The following is a 21,866-nucleotide window of genomic DNA, read 5'->3' as shown; positions in this document are numbered from 1 at the left end:
AGGAAAGGAACAAACAAAAGACCACCTTGGAAGACCTGAGCATAATGTTCGGATGGTTTTGCAGTAGCTATTCAAACACAAAGGGATAGCAACCCCTCGTGTCCTTCCTACAGATAATTTCCCCTAGTTCTTTCCTGCTGACCTCTCTAAAATGAACTGTGCTGACATAACACGGGCTCAGATGCTACCACTTTCCTTTGGAAAATGTACACACAGCCACTCACAGTGCCTGAGCTTGAGATGGCCTCTTCTTACCCTCTGCCCTGAAATTTAAGGACTAGAATGGAGAGCTTCAGTTTCCTGTCAAGCCATAATCTGAATTGCAAGAGGCACTGGTCACGTGAGCTAATGCTTTTAAATGATCATTATCGGCCAGTGGTGGAAATGATCGACTCTGAAAACATTAACTGCATTACTGGGAAAAATCACTTATGCATTGTCAAAAGATTTTCCTATTCATAGATGGAAACTCTAGTTCATTCTGATTAACCCATCAGCATCCCACTGCCTTGCCTTCAGCCTTAACATCCAAACTCCATGTGCTATACAAACCGAAGCCTACCTATAATCTCTTTTCAAAGAAATTGTTTTTTTCTTCTGTGCAAAGGTTATCTAAATTTGCTTTGCTTTTTCACTATGATAGCTAAGTAGCCTATTAAAACATGTAGGTAATTTATTTATCTATCTATCTATGAGAGAGAGAGAGAGCACACATGCACAGGGGGAAGGGGCAGAGGGAGAGAATCTCCAGCAGACTTCTGCTCAGCCCAGAGCCCAATGTGGGGCTTGATCTTATGACCCTGAGATCAGGACCTGAGCTGAAATCAAGAGTCAGATGCTTAACGGATTGAGCCACCAATGGGGTGCCCCACAGGCAATTTTAATTTTTTATTATTTATTTACTTATTTTTAAAGATTTTATTTATTTATTTGAGTGAGAGAGAGAGAGAGCACATGAGCAGGGTGAGGGGCAGAGGGAGAAGTAGCCTTCTGCTGAGCAGCGAGCAGGATGTAGGGCTTGATCCCAGGACTCCAGGACCAGGACCTGACACTGAAATCAAAAGTCAGATGTCTGACTGAGCCACCAGGCGCCTGCCCACAGGCAATTTTTAAATAGACTTTTTTTGGTGCAGACTAAAACAATTAAAATAATGGCACTGGGAGTATGGGGTGGAGGAGGTGAAAAAGTTGGCAGTGGACAGGATATCAGATGTTTACTCGTATCAAAAAGACTGAGCACCACAGGCATCTCTCTGTCAGTTGGATCTCTCTGTCCAGCTGAAAACCTGAGTATAAGAAACTCAACTGCAGTCACTTTGATGGCCGCAGCACAGCTTCCAAGTGGGATCAGTATTAATACCCTCATTACATTTCTCTGTGTTCTTAGCAATCTTGGCCCATTAATGGCTCTCTTGTATTGATTGTCACGGGCCTTTCTGATGTTTCCTTCTGAATTCAAGTAGTTTGTCAAAGGACTCACTATTTCAGGAAGTTTGGTAGTTTCTGATGCATCTGTATACTGCACTTTGGGGAATAGTAAGTACATCAAGATTTCAAATTTTCCCTTGGTATAGAAGATATAAATAAATAATAGGATATGGCTTAATTGGGCTATGGCTCTATTAATGTTGAGCTTCTGCATATGGAATTGTGATTAGTCACCCAAGATTGTGTGTGTGTGTGTGTACGTGTGTCTGTATGTGAATGTGGGGTCTCTACTATCTGAAAACCATCCATGCACTGGTATTTACCAGGAAGATGTTCCTATTTTCTTCCCATCCCTCACTGCACCCCGTTCCAAGAGTAAATACTAGATGTTCATCTTGAAATGTGTTGCATATTTATTTCTTAAAATTGTTTGATGTCTGAAACATCATGTTTCATGATGTTTGAAGCCCCAAGTGCTACTTTAAATAGGAATGATGTGTTGTACTAAATTTCTATTTCAGATCAGGCCCGTAATGAAACCCCGTTGAAATGATTTTTTTCATCTGTGCACTTATCACTGTGTTCCTTTTGTGGTAAAACATATAAATTAGATTTTCAGATATATTGGCTAAAAACAAGTGCAGATGAATTTACATATCCAGAATTATTTTCTTAATTAAATTAAGGTGATATATATATTACCTCCTCCCCCCAAAAATGCAACTATACATCAACTAGGCAAAATAATGAAGACAAAGTATTCTTCAACATTATTAACTCTGGAAAAATTTTTTTCAGTAAAAAAAAAAATCTATAGACTAAGAACATTGTTTTGTTGGACTTATATTTAAAAGCCTGTATCAAATAGTGCACTAAAATGCTTTCAAATTCCCTTCTCTGTTAGGTCAATATATTTTTCTTCCTGGGTATGGATGAAACTGGGTGGCTTAAACTGGGTGGAATCTTAAATGAACTCAAATTTGATATCTTGTTTTCTCATTCACAGGAAGAACGGATTGGGAAATGAGCCCTCACTTGGCCTGATGTCAGTAGGGATAGAATATATTTCCTTTCCTTTGTTAACTATTAAATAACCCAGTAGAATCTTGGCATGTTTACTGCTTTTTCCAGCAAGAATTTAAGAAATATCTTGATGTACTACTTAAATTGATATACTCCCTACTTTTGTTGTTTAAGATCAATACAGGGCATCTTTTACCCTATGTGCTGGGTATGACACTTCAATTGGACTGAAATGTTTCGCCCAAGAAAAATTTCACGTTTCAGAAGGCAGTAGAACTACTGCTCTATATGGTAAAAGGATGCATTGAAACTTTGCAAAACTGATATATTAAGAAAGGCAGCTTGGGGATGAGCACTTGTCTCAACTGCCCAGAGGTATATTGAAAAAGTGCTTGGGGACAGACCATGAGGTTCATTCACCCTGGGAAAATTCTCCGGGTGAAGGAGAAATAGGTACAGAGGTATGTTCTTAATGGATTATCTCTTGGAAGGCTGGGATGTCTGTCTCATTTATTTCATTCTTTGCACTACATCCCCCTTTTTGGCACACGGGATGTTTGAAATGCTGGTAACTGTCCAAGAGGTTCACGAGCCAGATACAAGGAGCACTGCGGTCAGCTTCACCAACTCCCTGTTGCAGTGCATAGATCTGAGCTTCTCTCTAGTGTTAGGATGGGCAATCCTGATCCTGGGGACTCAGATGCAGAAAATGCAATTCAATCCAACAAACATTTATTGAACACATAGTCCATGTATACACTAGGGACCTAGAACAAGATCCTTTTCGAGAAGCTTGTTGTCTAATGGGGGATACAGACTTAGATTATCACTAGCTGTAAATGGGTTCTATTAGAAAGAAAAACAAAGTCCACTGAGGAGAAATTTTTTTTTTCACTGAGGAGAAATTTTGAGTGGGGGAAGCAAGGGGAAGGTTTCCCAAAGGAGACGGCACGTGAGCCTCGGAAGCTGCATCAACGTGCAATAGGTAGAAGCAGGTGGTGTGTGGGTGGGAGACATTCTAGGCTGAGGCACACAGCAAAACAAAGAACTGATGGCCATATGGGGGGAGGAGTGTAGGGTTTAGAGGGAGGAGTGTTTCTGTCCAGGGTTCGGATGATAGTCAGCTCCTGAATCCACACAATGGGGTCTGGAATATATCCTAACAAAAATGGGAGAACATTAAGGATTTCTACTGCGCTTCCTCAAGACCAGGTATGTATTTGAAGAAGCAGCTCTTTATGTTATGAAAGAGATGAGAGTCATTCACATACCATTTCCCTTTTTTTCTTTCAAGTCTTCATTCCCACAGTAGCTAAGAATGTGAGGGTGTGATCTATATCTAAGGTCATAGAGGAATTTAAGCGATGGAAAGAAAGGGATGAAAGCATGTCATTGTTTTTATAAACACACTAACCCCAAAAAACCAACTGCAGGGAAAGAGGAGAAAATATTTAGGAGCTTTTAAGCAAAACGGACCCCTTGACCTAAACTTGTGCTTTCAAGTTAACAGTATTTCAAAGCCTGCTCTCAGAGACCATTTAGAAGAATTTGGCCTCTTGCAGGCTGCCAGGCCTATGAAGCTGTGGGCAAGGTTCTTTCCTAAAGAGATTGGCTTCCTCCCAAGACTGGAAAACGGAGGTCGATCGCTCTATCTTTTAACACGGCTACAACTGAAAATGACAACACATGCCTCAGTAACCTCTGGGCTAATGTAAATCCTGCGAGGGAGAAGTACACGGAGACGATGACAATGTGAGAACCTTTCAAAACGAAACCACCATGAAAAATCCTGTCTGAGAATCTCCCCCCGTGCATCCCTCCTTGGGTTAACCTGTGCAAAGCACAGTGCGTCCACGCACTTCGAACAAAAGTTTCCAAGCTCTTGGTAGCAGTGAGACTCTCTTCTTCAAAATAATCACCTATTTGGAAAAGCAGTACATCGATTATACAACCACACCTTCGCAACAAATGATCAGGGCATGAAGTGAGACATGGTTTTCCTGGGGCAGCTTTACAGTCTTCACTGAGCCCCTGATGAGCATTAGAAGAAGGTGCTTCTTAATTCACATAACTGACTTATTCGTGCAGAAAGGTGGCCTCTGGCAGGAACGGTGCCAGATGTCAACTAGGGAAAATCCCATTTCATAGATGAGAAAACTAACAATAAACAAAGGGATATTCTGACCCACAGACAATGAAAACAGTGCAGGCTAATGGTGGATGTGTGTGGGGTGTGAGGTGGGGGGGGGGGTGGTTAGAATAAGGCTGAAAGATATCCCAGTGGCTATCAAAATATAAGAAACCACGATGGCCACAGTATGTTTACAATGCCTTTTTTTCTTATTTTATTTTATTATTTTTAAAAGATTTTACTTATTTATTCATGAGAGATGCAGAGAGAGAGAGGCAGAGACAGGCAGAGGGAGAAGCAGGCTCCATGCAGGGAGCCCAATGCGGGACTCGATCCCGGATCCCAGGATCACGCCCTGAGCGGGAAGCAGACACCCAATCACTGAGCCACTCGGGTGTCCCTTATTAGTCAATTTTACACAGAGCAGGCATATCCAACCGTATGACTTGAGGGATTGTTCTAAGCACTGGGAAAGCAGATGAATATGAATACGAACACCCCTGCCCTCATGGAGCTTACATAAAGTGAGGGAGACAGTGACTAGAAAATATGTAAAATATGTATCTGATAGGTGGTGATGAATGCCAAGTGTAAAAGTAACTTAGACAAGTGTGACAGAAACACTGGGATAGAACTGAGGAGGTGGAAATTGACAGGGTTAAGTCCAGAGAAGGCCCTCCCAAGAAGGTGGCGTTTCAGCAACGACCTGAAGGAAATGAGAGAGTTACTAACAGGAAAAATACAGGATGCCAAGTTGAATTTGAATTTCAGATAAACAGAGGGCGATATTTAGTGTAAGCATGTTCCAAACACTGCAGATTATTTGCTAAATCTGGCAGCCTTACATGGGAGTACCTGGGGGAAGCATACAGCAGCAGAGGGACAGCAAGTTCAAGGTCAGTCTGGCATAGCAGGAGGGGAGTGAAAGGCAAGGGGAATGTGGAAAGTCCCAGAGGAAGCAGGGGCGAGTTGATCCAAGGCCCTCAGGGCCAGGAACCTGGAAGGATGTGGGCTTTTACTCCGAGGAGAATTTTGAGATGAGTGACATGCTTTGACTTAGGTTTTAATAGGTCATTCTGGATACTGGGTTGAAAATTAGACTACAGTGGGGGGCAGGGGAAGGGTAAGAGCAGGACCAGTTAGGAGGCTGTTAATGCTCTGATGATGATTGTAATAATAACATACACCTAGACATATGCACCAAAATGTGCATTTAATTTTGGGGGAATGGGCCCTGGAGCTCCATTCATGGACTCTGCATTAAGAAAACTTGGTATACATTTATGAGAAGAAAGAAATCAGTCCTAGAAGTAAATCCTACTTACTCACTAAAAATGCCACCCTACGGAATTTGCTCTAATCACTGCATTTTCATCCTTAAAAACAAACAAATAAATAAGCTTTCATCTGAAAAAGGGCAAGGTTTCTGAAAAACATCATACTGTCGATATTACCAGTGACTATGACAACATCAAGCCAAGGACATGGAGAAACTGCCCTTTCTGAATCCAATCACGTGTGGTGCCAGGTGAGTTCTAAAACTAAGGTTTCTAAGTAGATTGAGATTTGGATTCACGGTTAATGTTTCTGTTTTTTACTGATTTATGAATAAAGGGAGGGTGTTTCAAAAGAATAAATGAAGGTAGTTGTATTCCAAAACCTCAGGGAGATACAGAATCTACTGACTCTTATTATCTACCTAATACACTTAATTTTATTGTGCAAATAAGCAAATATTTCAGAGCTATTAAACACACAATGGCAGTGTTATATGTTGTAGTTCATGCAAAAGAAAATCAATCTGTCTTTTTCAGAAGCAGTCGGCTAACAAAATCCCTTCTCCTCAGATGAAATTGCTGGTATCTGACCAATTTTTGACCTATAAAACCAGTGATTTCGGAATCAACATAATGAAAAGGTATAGAGGATAATCTCACAGTAGTCTGCCTTTCAAAAATTAAATTATATAGCTTCTCTGAAAAGAGAGAAGAAAAATTATTTTAATTATTATAGTAACTGAGTCACCTGGAGCCATGCCATAACTAGGTGAGGCTCTCCACAGAGGTGTGACATTCTCCATCCTCAACCTCTGTATTGTGTGTAAGTGAAGTTTTGGCTTTTCCTTGGCATCTTCCCTTTCTCAGGGGAAGAATTCCTGTGAAGCGCAAATCTCAATATTTAGGATCTCTGGACCTACATGTACTGTGAAATGAAAATCCAATAAAACAAGCCTGTAATGATAAAATTCCAGTCATGAGGCAGAGAGAAAAGTGCGTAAGTATATTTCCTAGGTGCACTGGACTTAGCTGAGAAACCGCTGTCCTGAGCCTTGTGAAATGTAGGATTCTGTCCCCATGCGTTTACCTCTGGGAAACCTGACCTAATGAGAGACACCTGCTTGTCTCAGGTAACCCAGCCCACAGGAGGAAGAGGTGTTGTTAAATTACCGAATTGGTCCCTTAGAGCTTCTGAACTCGGTCAGCTGGGTAATACCCGAATGGTAACCACCCTGGACTTGGATTAGCCATGCTGTCCGCTGCAAAGAGCAATTACTCTGAGAACATTCTCGTCTGCTTACAAGGAGGACCCTTTCAATGTAGCCTGGACAGTCCAAGTCGCAGGAAGGAGTTATTCCCACTGTAGTTCTGGTCTTCCGAAACCGTCTGCTTAATTTAAAACTCCACACAGCAGATTAGCACAAAGATGAATATGGAACACTAAAAAATTTTCCATGTGGAGTTTTTTTTTTTTTTTAATGCATGTCAGCACCTTCATTCTTATGGACTCACCGCTGAAAGCAACATGCTAGTAAAAACAAGTTGGGGGAAGACATGCAAGTGCAACTTCGCACATCAAGTGCCTGCTGGCCGGATTTTCCAAACGGTTTCTCAGGTCATCAGTGACTACTTCTTAGGTACATAATTTCCTTAAAGATCATCCTATGCACTGGATGTCCAACAACTCCCATCCTACGCAGCGAGCAAAGCAAAAAGACCCAAAACAAAAAACAATAAAAAAAAAACCCAACAACAACAAAACGCATGTTGCAATGGCCCCCGGGTGACTACTGGCCAGGCTTCTCCGTCCGTGAAGCTCCCCCCCACCCACCCCCCCAGATTCAATCACAGTTTACAGCAGTCCCTCTTATTTGCACAGACACAGGGAGCGTGCAAAAAGCACGGATCACCTCCGCGGATTTCACAATACGCTTTAGAGGCCAAGGAAGCAGCGCTTTCTGCCCCACTGCTCCCCAGAAAACCTCCTTGCGATTCAGGGACGGTGGGCGAGGAAGGCCGGGCGCAGGGCGCGGCGGGCTCCCCCCTGGAGCCCCGGCGGGAGGCAACCTGCTGCTTTGGGGAGAGGCAGGAGGCCTCCTCCGGCGACGGATCCCGGCCTCGCCCGGGGCTCGGGTCTCACCTGGTACGAGCAGTTGTCCTGGTGGACCATCTCCGTGCATCCTAGGGCCCACACCCCGGCGCGGCACGGCGGGGCGAGGCCGCGGGGGCGGCGCGGCGGGGAGCGGGCCCGGGGGGCGCAGGGGCTTCCCCGCGGCGGGGCACGGGCACGGGCACGGGCACGGGCACGGGCGCGGCTCGGCCGAGCAACCTGCGCGGGCCCGCGAGCCGCTCTGCGCGGGGCCGGCGCTCGCCAACATGGAGCTGCGCCGCGCCGGGGGAGGGGGCGCTCATCGCGGCACAATCAGCCAATTATACGATCGGCACAAAGAGGAGGCTCGGGCTGGGGCCGCCGTGACCTTCTGGTGCCGCGTGAAGGCGGGGAACCGATGTGGAAACACTCTGGTCCCCGCGGAAGGGAGGGAGGCCGGCGACGGAGACGGCGCCACACGGGCACGCGGGGATGCTGCGGCCGCACGCGCGGGGCCCGGGCAGCAGCATCCCGCAGGCGGCCCCGGGGCTCCTGGCGCCTCGGAACAAGGCCCTGCTGAGGCCTGACCCCCAAGGGGCGTGTTTGCGTGTTGAGTTTCGGAAGTGTTTGTCAACTTTGTAGCTCAAAGGAGGGTTATTTTGTGATTCTTTGGATCCCATCCCCCCCCCCCAACCTCTTGCTCCTTTTTGGCTTTGAGCTGCCTTTCAAGCCACCCACAAACCGAATGAAATAATCAGTCCTAAATTCCGTTTAGGGAGGGAGCTCCTTAAGGCAGGACAGTCGGTATCATTCATTCATTTCATGAAAAGGTGACTAAACTGCAAGTGTTTTTTTTTTTAATTTATTTATTTATTTATTTATTTATTTATTTATTTATTTATTTATTTAAATAAAATCTTTTTTTTAAATTTTTTTAAATTTTATTTATTTATGATAGTCACATAGAGAGAGAGAGAGAGAGAGAGGCAGAGACATAGGCAGAGGGAGAAGCAGGCTCCATGCACCGGGAGCCTGACGTGGGATTCGATCCCGGGTCTCCAGGATCGCGCCCTGGGCCAAAGGCAGGCGCCAAACCGCTGCGCCACCCAGGGATCCCAATTTATTATTTTTTTAAGGTAAGGGTCTCTACCTAATCCAATGTCAGGACTTGAATATATAGACACCCCCATACAGGACATACGATCCTAGAGACAGATCATTCTACCTAAGAGTGTAATGGAAAGAATTCTGGACTGGGAGACGGTTGCTCAAAGGAAATACATGTTTTGGGCGTGGGTGGGGGGTGGCAGGGGGCGGACAATGTCTGAAATGCTTCGCAGAGTCATTCTGGGATTTTAGGATATATAGGAAGAAACAAGCTCTGTAAATTCTTGAAGCTAATTTAGTGACAGGAAATTAAGAAAATAAACACACACAAATAAAATTTGCTTATCTATATTATTCAGTTGCCACAGACAATTTGTTTTGTTGTTTTTTAATAAAATGGCCCTGATCACATAAATGGTACTCAGTGAAAACCTGACTGAATTTAAACCACCAAATTAAAAAAAGTCAATAGAGATGTTATTCTTAATTCATTTTTATCTATCTATATACTTCCTCAAAAACTCTTACTATTAACCACACAGTCTTCAGTATGCTACTGACAGAAAAACAAATACTTTATGCCTGAGGAATGAAATCAAGATGTTTGACAAGTTTTTGCATCAAGCCCAATCTTAAGGAAGGTGGGAATTTGTGGTAGGAATATACGGTGAAACACTTACAGTTTTGTAACAACACCTCTGTTGCTTGGGAGGAGAAAAACCAATTTTTTATAAATATTCTTAATATTCAATACTTGAGGTCCAAACAGGAGAAAAGTTTGCTACCTGAGTTCAACTCCAGGGACACGCTCACATGCATGGTTTCAGTCTCCTAGTCAGGGGAGTGAAAAAGGTGGAAAGGAAGGCCCAACTGATGATCTCACAGGTTGCTCCTTCAGCACTGGGTTCATGGGGTCCCAACGAAATGTGCTCTGGAGATGTACCCTGCAGAAGCTCACAGCCTTTCTCTGTGGAATACAGGAGAAAGATAGGTCCTGTGCCTGCAGGATTCTTTAAGCCTGTTCATTGGCAGGTGGCACAATGAAAGCTTGTTGAATGAAGCAGAAGCCTGAGCTAGATCCTGAGTCTTCTTAAATGTAGGATGAAGGAAAGGGGATGGAAACTTTTCAGGGAAAGGAAACAATATTCAGTACATCCTTGTCCCAAACTCCCATCCTTCTCTATTGAGTAATCCAACCACACAGGACAGAGAGACTTCTGGGTGGGGTGGGGGCTTGCTATATATACAACCACCGAGATAAAGATTCCGGAATCCTAAATATGTGTAAGGAAAAGTAGGTCATAGTAAAAGTTCCTTTTGCAAGCAAATAGATGAAATGAAAATCCCATACCTAATATAGAAGGCCTACCCCAACTTTCCAAGATAGAACAGCTTTAATTTCAAAGGCTGTCAAAACTACTCCAGTTACTACTTTGACAATCTATGACCTAAAGACTCAGGAACATGCTTTCGAGCTGTACAAGGCCTAAAAAGCCGCTTCCTAGACTGTTCTCTTCTGAAAACGAAAAGCTCTGGGATAGATTACATAAGCTCCTAAAAACATTTATCATGTGTTGTTAAAAAAAAAAAAAAAGTCTAAACATGATCCCACACTTCACAGTTGCTGTTCCATAAATAGTGGAAGTGACTCAGAGGTGGCTCTGGGGAGAACAGATTTCTGACAATTGTATCCCAAATCCTGTCAAAAAACCCTCTCAAGCGGTATACACAAGATTAAAAAAAGTCATATATCAAACAAGCTTCTCTTTATAGTCATTCATTGGAAAGGACTTTGTGTTACAATTTAAATTATGATTTGCTAGTACAAAAAACTTTAAACAGAAACCAGCTGTTCCAAAAACATTTTAGCTATAATAACTTACCAAACTACAGTAACACTTGTTATTTTTGGACCAAAAAATATTGGCCAACTCTTTAAGTATGGTCCATGTAGCATAGACATTCTTTTTTCTTCTTAGGTCTACACAACTTTCCTTCCCATAAAAAGTATTGGGATTCAGATTTAGATGGGACCTTAAGAGATACACTGCTGTTTTCCAGATATGGAAAATGAGGCCTAGGAAGGTTGTGACATGCTCAAGAATATAAATCCTCCTTGTCCTCAAGCAACAACAACAAGGCATCAAAGTAAGAAAAAAAAAAAAAAAAACCCTCCAGATTTTCTAGGTTCATTTCTTGTGAATGTGTTCTTACTAAACAATGCTAAATGAAGGCCCACTAGATTTAGAGAAATAAACCTTTTTGACTGAGCCAATGTAGGTTGGCCTCAAAATTAAAATCTATCATAAAGTAAGAGGTTTAATTATGGCTCTACCAAAATCTGAATCAAAGGTATGCTTAAAAGGAAGAAAAATTAGAGTATTTCTTGATTAAGCTATTTTTGTGCCCCTAAGCAAACTCTGGTGTCTGTAAATCCAGGAAAGTACTTTTTTCAACGGTGGCAGGTAACAGCAATAGAATGAAGGAGATTTTTGGGGTAACAAATGTAGCGATAAAAAGTCACATCTACAGGTCATGCAAACATACAGTTTCAAAGTGAATTATTGGGATTAGGGGCCAACTTGGAGGGGGCATGGGGAATTTTCTGGCACAAGCTGTGTGATTTGATAAGGGCTTGGCTTACACAGGTGGGTACATTTGCCAAAACTCATTGAACAATACATTTAAATTTCGTACATTTCATTGTATGCAAAATTTCCCTGAAAAGAATAAAAAAGGTCTGGTTAGCAAATTTTGAACTGTAGTTAATGATACGCAGGCATTTGAAGTGCATCAAATAAATGAGATGAATTGATGGACAGAGGAGATGGTTTGATGGAAAGCTGGGACAAAGCAAGTTTAGTACAACTTTACCTGTAGAGTCTGGATGGCACATAAATGATTATTCACCTGAGAACTATGCAGTCTGAAAATGTTTGTAATGAAATTTTAGGAAAAAAACAGTTATGGGGGGGTGGGGAAGATGAGCAAGGAAGCCATTGTCTTAAGCATTGTCTTAAACTTTTAAGCTTTTCCTTAGGAATTTTGGGAAAGCAGGTGGACATTTTATATAGCTTTCAGCTGTGCTTCTTTCAGGACGATGGAAAAAAGGGAATTATAAGAAAAATAATTTCTGGCCACATCGAGGATACTAGGTCCTTGAAGGACGCACCCAAAGAACACAATCAGCATCACCAAGACAACAAACCTTAGAAAACGGCTCTTTAGTGTACAAACTACTTTCCTCAACACTTCCCTCAATTCTTACAACCTGGTAGTTGAAACGGATTTCTATTCTGTGGCATGTGAAAAAGTGTTTCTGTCCTGAAGGAGACTGGTAAGAGGAATAAGGCAGTACACACATGATTGTATGTAACGATGAATGGTTTATGCCTTCAAAGAGATCTTGTTGTCTGCTCATTAGGAATTCGGGGGAAGGAGATAACTCTCAGGGTAAGCCAGGAGGCTGCAATAATCTTGCTCATTTGGTTGTTCACTTCTTGAATATCTATCTTTTCTACTTCTAGATTAACGTTAAGTTTCCTTAGAACTTGGATCTTGCTTGGTTTATTCAGTGTTAATATCCCCAGCATTTGAAATAGTACCTGGCACATAACGGGCATTCAATCAATATTTTTTAAATGAATGTATAAATGACCATGACCTTCAGAAAGTCACCTCATTGATCTCCAGCCTCAGTTTCCTCTTCTAGCAATTGAGGATGTTAATTCCTTGTTCATTGGATTGCTGACAGGATGAAATGAGAATAACATGTAGAACAGTTCTTAGGTGCTCAGGAGAGGAACAGAAATGGATTTTTCCCCCTCTCCTAATAAAAGCAATGCAACAGGTCAAGAACAAAGAGAGGCCTGAATGATGGAAGTGATAGTGGGAATAGAAAAGAAGAGACAGCGACTCATTGCATGAGACACCGTGAAAAAGCGAACTGATGTATCCGGCCAGTGATCTGATGTGGGGAGTGAACAAGACAAAGAGTCATGAGGCTTTGAGACCAAGGCTGGAGGAAGACTGGAGCTGTGCAAAGGAACAGGGAAGTCAGAAGGGGGACCTTGTTCTGAGGTGGGGGTGGGGGTTGGGCTGCGGTAATGAGTTATTTTCTTTTTCCCCATAAAGTTCTGAGTTGAAGGTATAGGGGGCAACTGGGGATGTAGAGAGAAGTCAGGCCAACAGGTAGAATTCTTTTTTTTTCAGGGAAAGGATAATTGAGCTGTAGAAAATTAGATGAAGGGAGAGACTGTAGAGACAGAGCTAGTAAGAAACAAAGACATCCCTGCGGTAAACATGATAATGACTTGCCAAAGTATGTATGTCCTGACCCCCACCCAGGAAAGGGGAATTGAGGTGGCCAATCTGCTGACCTTGAGATGGGAGATTATCCTGGTTTTCTAAATGGGTCCAATGTCATCACAAGGGTCCTTAAAAGTAAAAGGAGGAGGCCGAAGAGGAAGAAATAGAGAGAGGGTAGTGTGAGAAAGGCTCCGCCCAGTGTTGTTGGCTTTGAGGACAAAGGAAGCACTCAGAGTGTGGGAGGCCTCTAGAAAGGGAAAGGCCTCTAAAAGGCACACAGCCCTGCTGACATGTTGATATTAGTCCCATAAGACTCCTTATGGACTTCTGACCTCCAAAACTATAAGATAATTATTTGTATTGATTTAGTCACTAAGTCAGGGTAAATTTTTATAGCACCAACAGGAAATTAATACTAATCTTGGGTGAAAGCCCATATATACAGAACAAGAGAAAGCAAAACAAGTATAGTTAACAGGGTGAGATGAAAATGAAAACCAGTGTAGTGAGGGGCTAATGGGGGGGGGGGGTGTTGCTGGCAGAGCTTGATTGCTTCAAATATTTTTCTGCAGGGAAGCAGATAAGACTAGTAGGTTGGAAGGTAAACACAACCAAGAGCCATTAGTTCTATTAGGAAGTCATCGGTTACTCTTGAGAGAATAATCTCAGTAGTAGTGTGTTAGGGTAGAAGCCAGGTCATAATTGGTTAAGAAGTCGAAGGACTGAGTAGAAAGCAGTTTGTAAGGAAGTTTGTTGATGAATTAGAGCATTAGGGTGGTAGATTGAGTGTATAATGGAATCAGAGTGACTGGTTGTGGCTGCTTTTTAAGACAGAGGAGACCTAAACATCTATGTGTTCAGCGGGGAAGGAGCTAGTGAGAAGGGAGAAACAGAAGGCAATGGGTGAAAAATAATCAAAAGGGCCAGGTCCTGGAGTTAGACCAGGAGCACATGGTGGGTCTTCATTCAGCCATGGACCTGAAGATATGATGAGCAAAGTTATGAAACAGTGTTGTGGAAGGAGGAGGTCATGGTGGAGATGGAGAAAGATGCAGGAGCACAGGTGGGGAGTATCTTTGGGCCGTTAAGAGGGCAGCAGGTAGTTAAGACCTGAAAGGCAAAGAGAACTTGAGTGGGATCAGAGAGTCTGGACCAATACAATACGGTGGAAAGCTTTTCCAAGAGATTTTGTAGGTAGTTTGCTGTATTACTTGAGAAGATTCAGTTAACTGTAGAAGAATAAGGAAAACAAATGGTACGGATGAAACTTATAGGAGGTGTTAAGAATAGATGACGAATATATAATAGCTTTTCAGAGATATGTGAAATGCGTAAGATGTTTAGATTTAGACAATGAGTAAGCAAGTAGACAGAGGCAGAATTCACCGTATGTGTTAAGTAAGTAATCTGGATGTGTTAGACATGGATCAAGCATGTGTGTGGGGGGCATAGAAAGACATGGAAAGAATAAAGAAGCACCTAATATTCACAACACACTAAATAGCCAGAGGCATTCAATATTTGTTAGATTGTACACTGTCCACTGGTGACATCCATTCTGGCCCATGTGTCGTCTGCCCAAGAACCGCAAATACAATCCATAGCTGCTCATCAGGAGAGGGGGCAAGCTACAGAGGAAGCCAGAGGAACTTGCCCCATGTCTCTGATAAAGCAAGTTGCCTGTCCATTGGCAGACACCTTTGTCTAATTGGGCCTCCTTTCTCAAACTTCAGCTCACAACCTTATCAATGACAGGGAAGGTGGCTGTGGCAGAAAGGCTGGACATAAAATAAGACTCAGGAAGTGTGGTCCAACATATGTCATACATCCTCATTTCCTTGCTTTTGGAGAGGCATTTTAAATTGATTCACTGAACTATGATTTGAGCATGTTGATTTGTCTGTGACTTCGGGGATAGAGTGCCTGTAATGGGCTTGGAGGCTCCTGTTGGATCAAGGTCATTTCTCACACAGCAGAGAGGATGCTTGGTATCAGGATATTCCCACATGCTCTGAGGCCCAGAAATGCGGAGTGAGAGAAGGACAAAAATGAGATGGGTTATAATGTTTTTAGCCTTATAACTATAAATAAGAAACTTACCTGGGAGTCTTACAGAACATTATAAACTAATTTACTCAAAAGTTTTGACTATTCTGACCCTGGTTACCTTTATATCAGGTATTAAAAAACAGTTTCCTGAGCAAATTATTAGTGTGAGTCAATGGTTGTCACTTCATTGTTTCTTTTTTTGAAGTATTAGAATCTGTTTTTAAAATGAAGATTGATAGGCAAAATAACAGATGTGTTTTTAATCAACAAAATTTTTAGCTCAAATTTTTAATATTTACCCATTATATCCTTTACTGGGAACATGAGGCTGTTGTGTTGTACATAAGTATTTGAAAACAGAATTTATAGATGTCAGTTAAAGTTTTATTCCAACTGTATTTTTACATTTATTTATTTATTTTGATTGCACCACATCTGGAGAATCTGGTTTCACAAAGATAAGTAGCATGGTGGCAGTCATTTTTTTTAACAGCTTATGTTGCAATCTCTGATATTTTTCATTAAATATATCTAGAAGCTTGAAAGTAAAGTAAGAAGAAATTTATTTCCAGATTGACTTAATAACAATATATAGCCACTGTTCACATTTGTCATAATGAACAGGTAATAAAAGACACAGTGCAGTCCAACAGGTCATGTGTCTAGAACCAGACTTGCTCATTTGAGGTATGGGGCATTCACGTGGCATTGTGCTATCTACCTATTAGGCTTGATGAAGGAATGTGCCCAGTGGATTTGCTTGACCCCAACTTGGAACTGAACTGTGCTGGGCCCCTTGGGCATCTCAGATAATTTGACCTTCTTGGACACGCACAGGCATGACTTTTCAGCAAGACCAGTACAGAGATACCACCTATAAGTCAATGACACATTTCCGAGTTCAGTTTTAAGGACTGTATAAGACTACTTAACCTGGAGGGATAAATTAATATGCTGATGTCAAAAGAGGGTGGGGTAAAATACTTTGCATAGATATGAGGGAATGAATCACTACATTTGGGCTGAAATATTATATTCTTCTTACCACAGCTTTTTGGGACCACTTTTCTCCAAAAGCCTAAAGTCTCATAGACAATCTTATTTGTACTCTATTCAGAATTATTTTCACATCTCAGAACTCTTTTAATTACCAACTAGAATTTTTGGGGTACTGGGGATGAGGTATTTAGCAGCTCCAATAACAGGTGCAAGTGAACCTCTAAAAATATCTCCTGCGACCCTGGGTTTCTACAGACACAGTTTGAAACCTGATGCGTCAGGCAGTGCTATAGCAGGCAGCCTCCCTCTCCTTCTAGAATAATGCGATGGTTTATATTTCAATAGAATCTGCCAAAGTGCTTGTTTATTGGACACAGTCCTAGTCCTCTCCCCATAGTATTTTCTGGCCAATGCTGACTGAAATTTGCACGCTGTAGAAAAATAGTAACTGACTCAGATAAATTTGGGTGAAGTCTACATGGTTTCATCCCAAATTTATGTCAGTTTTTAAGGACCATTTCTTTTTGTCTCCATTTCCCAGCATTTGGAGTCCCAGAGAACAAACAGTGGCAAAAAAGTGAAAGGTAGTATAAACCTGCCAGGGCTAACACAAGACTTTCAAATAAAAATAAGTTGGTCTGTCAAGAGGAGTCAAGCCATAACTAGCACAAAGTGTGTGTGTGTGTGTGTGTGTGCACGCATGCACACAGGTGAAGCAGGGAGCACCATCTCCCTTCATCCTTCCAGGATTTTCAGTAGCCCAGACAGCTTCACCTACCCATACAAGTGCATGCAGCTACAGCACTCCTCGGGATCCCCCATCGGCAGAAAAGGCTGTTCATTTCTCCAAGGTGATGGTGGTTGATTTAAAACTAGGTTAACCCAGTATTAGGGAAGGCGACTGACCCTCATCTTGAGGAAAGGTGACCTCTAGTGGACAACTGTGTTTTTAAACCAGTTCCAATTGTGAATAGCATCAGAAAACAAAAATGTTAAAAAGTGTGCTTGATTGTTTTATTGGTCATTCAGTGATAATTTTAATACCAATTATAAACATAAATACATAACTCTCCAGTGACATTAACCAAAGAGTTAAAAGTTACACTAATGCTTATACATCCACAGTTACAATCTTGGCTGCCTTTGATGGTTCTGGACTTGACAGAGCCTTGGATCAGGAGTCACAGACCTGGGTTCTGGGCTCAACTGTGCTTCTTGCTGGGCAAATGTGCTTGGACAACAGCTTCATATCTAAGGGTCTCTACTTGCTGGGACACCTGGGTGGATCAGTTAGTTAAGTGGCCAACTCTTTATTTTGGATCGGGTCATGATCTCAGGGTCCTGGGATGGAGCCCCCAGTAGAGCTCTGTGCTCAGCGGGGAGTCTGCTTGAGGATTCTCTTTCTCTCTCCTCTGCCTCCCCCCACCCTACTGCTTGCATGCATGTGCTCTCTCTCTCTCTCAAATAAATTACTAACTAAATCTTTAAAAAAAAATAGAAGCCAAATGTTTGGACTCAGAAACTGTCATCTCCTTGAATCCACTACCCCCACTACTATTTTCAGGCTATCAAATAGCTATCTTTTAAAATTAAGTTTATTTTGTATCTTGAGGTTTCCAAATGAACAATAACAACAAAATTAGTATCATGGTACATATTAGCATTGGGTGAAGAGTCAACAAAAAACTACTAGATTTCAATTCAAAGTCTTCCCTCTATAAATGTAATAAGGGTAATGGCACTGATTTTTTTTTTCATTTTTACATTGTGGAAAAAATATTTCAAAAGCTAGGACATCAGTTTGTGATGAAATTTTAGTTTATTATGAAAATTAGCCACTATTTTCAAAAGATTTATTTCAAAGAGTAAAACAAAGTACTGATGAAAAAAGAGACATAATTTATATCATGTATCTCTTCTGGAAATTGCTCATCAACTGACATATTTTCCTAGTGTGTCACTGAACACAGGAAAGAGGCATAATTGATGATTAAACTCTATTAACATAACCTCTAAGGAACTATTAAAATTCTTTAGTGGTCCTTAAATCTTCTTGTTCCCCCCCACCCCGCCTCAATACAAGAGTAATTTTGAGATGCTATTAGTTATAATGGGATTTAGTGCTTAAGAGCTTCCTTAGGTATACATTCTCTAACCAGCTTTCCTGGAGCCAGTTAAGCAACAATCTGGAATTTACAATCTAACAGTCACTTCTTAAAAGAGGTGTTTGAGTGACTTCTATTTGCTAAAAGGTAGGAAAGCAGACATTGGTCTAAAAAGTTTTTCTGAAGTGTAATAAAGATGCTAGAACTTCATATAATGATTTCATACACTTACTACTTTATCTTAAAGCTATTAAATTATGAAAGTTTCTCATCTTTTAGAAATAAATTCTTTCCGAGGGTAAAGGTACTGGTTAGGAAATTACGCACCTCGGGACAGTGGACAATGAGTGGACTCATTCTTGGAGAGGAGGCTGAAAATCCATCATGGATTATTCATAAGCAGGAAAGGTAATGTGTGCATTAATCCCGACTCTTCTAAAACTCTCTAACTTAAGCCAGTTTTCCTCTGCAAATAGCAAAGAGAGCCTCTTTCAGAAACAAAGGCTAGGCCAACAAAATGTTCACTTATTGTAAGTCCCTGGTGTTTTCATTATTTATTGAGAAAGTCAAGATAGAAAGTTCTTTTGAGTCCAATGAATCCCTATCTCCTCACTGATACCTCTCCTCTCCCTTCATCTGAGACAGTAGAATTGGCTTGTTTTCATTCTTAACAGGCAAGCAGAGAAAAAAAAAAAAAAAAACCTTAGGAAAATAAAACACAATCCGTTATGACCAGACACCAACGCTTCCTCTGTCTCACGGCCTCTGACTTCGAGGGTAACTCTGAGGAATAGCAGCCAGCAAAAAAGGCACACATCTGCTTTGCAGACAGCACAGGAAACTTATACTGATAGTTTAAGCTACTTGTGTTTTGTTTTGAGGTTTTTAAAATCAAATCCATTTTCCAAAGGATTAGAAGTGATCTCTTTAGCAGAGCTGTCACTACAACTAAGGTGATCAGACCTCTGGTCCTAATTTTAAATGGCATACATTAATCAAGCATCGTTTTAAAAGAAATTAAGCCTCATTCACTCACCCAGTTGCCCTGTTTGATAGCTTTGATAGCTTCATGCTTTTCAATTTAGTTCCCAAATTGTTATTTAAAAATTGAGCGCTTGCAGCCTTACCTTTTGTGAATTTGAAAAGCACTTCTAAAAACAAAAATCAGATTATGTCACATCTTGGTTTAAAACTCTTAGTGGGTTTCCCAGCAGCACATTAGGATGAAATATTTAGCATGTAATACTAATTCTCTATCCCTCCTCCCCTAGGTCCTGATCAACGCTCCAGACCTCCTTTGCACCGCTCACAATCCTGCTCCCTTCGCTCTGGGCGTACTGGCTGCCTTTCAGTTTCCTAGAAAAGCCGAGCTCGCCCCTGACTCAGGGCCTTAGCATGAGCTATTTCTCAACCTGACCATGCCTCCCTCTTTGCCCAAGTAACTTCTCCTGCTGAAAGTTGGAGGCCTTTCCCTAGCCCCCAGTCTAAATAAAGTCTGGCCTCAAATCTAATCAGCATGTTATGTTTTCTTTCCTAGTACTTACCACAATTTGTGTGTTAATGTTGACTTGCTCCACTAGCCTGAATGGTCCATGAGAAAGCAGAGGCCATATCTACAAAGTCTACTATTACAGATCTAGCATCTAGCACAGTGTCAGGCATATCTAGTAGGTGTTCAACCAATATTTGAATGAATGCATGGAATTCTCGAAGTTCTTTCAAGTCAGAGCCTTGGGCTCCAGGGCAGGTTTTGCCTGCATGCAGCTGGTATTAGCTCAATTCATTACTGCAGTAAAGCTGGTCAAGTGCCCATCTTGTCATGTCAAGACAGTGAAGCTTCACCTGGACGGCTAATGGCTGACGGCCAGCTTGTGAGCTAAACCTTTTGGCAAGATTTCCCTCCTCGCTGTGAAGTATAGCTTTGGCAGGCTCAGTGGGGCCCCCTCACCTTGCTGATGTGTCTCAGGGGGAGGACTGACCGGCCAGCTGAACCTGAGGGCAAATAATCATTTACAGATCCCCACATAAGGTTAACACGTTCTAAGCTGTTAATCCACCAGACTCTTGGCCCGATTTAATTCAAAATCAGTAAGAAGAAAAAAACAGCCTAATGTGTTTTCCTCCTTCTCAACTGGCTACCTTGTGTGATGGATTCTTGTTTCTTTAGGATAGCGGGGCAAAATAGCAAATAATTTGATATTGTCAACTTGTGCACCTCAAAGAAGGATACTGGTAAGAGTAAAAATAATACTTATATTTAAGGAATGCTAGTTTTCCAACTAGTCTTCTCATGAAAACAATAGGATGTAAAAATGACCAGTAGGATGGTGAACTGAGTTTGTAAAAGACCAATACTTTTATTTTTATTTTTTAAAAGATTTTATTTATTCATTTGAGAGAGTGAGAGATAGCGACAGAGAGCACAAGCGAGGGAGGAGAGGGAGAAGCAGACTCCCCATTGAGCAGAGAGCCCTACATGGGGCTCAATCCCAGGACCCTGGGATCATGACTTGAGCTAAAGGTGGACATCTAACTGACTGAGCCACCCAGGCGCCCTAGGACTGATACTTTTAAATGTGCCCACCGTAGAGGTTTAGGCTGGAGGAAAAAAGGCAAAATATATATATATTTTTAGCATGTTTACTTTCTTAGAAGAAAACAAACAAAAATGACAGCTAAGAAACAAGCAATAAGCTACAATTTAGGCTGCGGCTTCCCAGAAAGTGTTCTAATGTTTAAAGAAGAAATGCTGGATGTGGCTCAAGTCTCTCTAATCCAAATGCTCCCTCTCTGTAGAAAATACTTGCTATTGTGTATCACAGCATCATCATCGAGTATGATTTCCATAGTAAAAAAAAAAAAAAACTACTACATTGTCAATGCTCCGGGTATCTGCTTGCCCGGTCTTGGTGACAAATTAATCTTGAATCCAGGTCAAGAGTGCATCGAGTACGGGTCTGGCACTGCTGAATCCAGAAAGCCTGTGTGGACTCTTCATTTGACACCAGTTACCATAATCCAGGTTCGATGGCTTAATCTGTGCAAGGGTTTGCTTTCCCTAGACGGTGAGAGCAATGAGGCAGGTCTGCCGTCCGCCCCCAGATAAATGATGATTCTGTCTACTATGCATCCTTGTCCTGCCCTGCCCTGCCTGTGTCACCTCACCCGAGGCTACTGCCCTCAAATGCACACACCAGAGGAAGTGGATGTCTTCTGTAAAGACAAGGGGAGACCTCCTACCTGCAGGCATGAAATACTCTCAAGGAAGGATTCAATCTTGTCTTTGGCATGAACAATAATAATTCAGTCATGCTTCACTTGGAGTTAAGAATAACTTTCAGATTTTCAAC

General features: G+C 41.8%; 1 protein-coding gene and 1 long non-coding RNA gene across 11 annotated transcripts in view; one reads left to right on the top strand and one right to left on the bottom strand.

Moving 5' to 3' along the window:
* The window catches only part of LOC478678 (IQCJ-SCHIP1 readthrough transcript protein), a 710,941-nt gene that overhangs the window by 44,403 nt on the left and 644,672 nt on the right, over positions 1–21,866 (bottom strand). Inside the window, exon 1 of one of the 9 annotated variants that reach the window (XM_038583740.1) lies at positions 8,000–8,149. The exons of the other annotated variants lie outside the window; for them this stretch is intronic. Coding sequence (XP_038439668.1) covers positions 8,000–8,029 — 30 coding nt within the window. The 5' untranslated portion in view covers positions 8,030–8,149. Of the gene's footprint in view, positions 1–7,999; positions 8,150–21,866 lie in introns of those variants that run through there. 9 annotated transcript variants of the gene reach the window in all.
* Positions 5,365–20,027, top strand: LOC102153481. Of its 2 annotated transcripts, none has more exons than XR_005383923.1 (3): positions 5,365–5,478; positions 5,999–6,110; positions 19,788–20,027. It is a non-coding gene; the product is annotated as an uncharacterized LOC102153481 (long non-coding RNA). The 2 variants fall into 2 exon arrangements; XR_005383924.1 differs by having other exon boundaries at positions 5,408–5,478; positions 6,040–6,110.

This window comes from Canis lupus, chromosome 34 (assembly GCF_011100685.1).
Source record: "Canis lupus familiaris isolate Mischka breed German Shepherd chromosome 34, alternate assembly UU_Cfam_GSD_1.0, whole genome shotgun sequence".
NCBI classification, from domain to species: Eukaryota; Metazoa; Chordata; class Mammalia; order Carnivora; family Canidae; genus Canis; species Canis lupus.
This window is presented reverse-complemented; position numbering and strand designations above follow the sequence as displayed.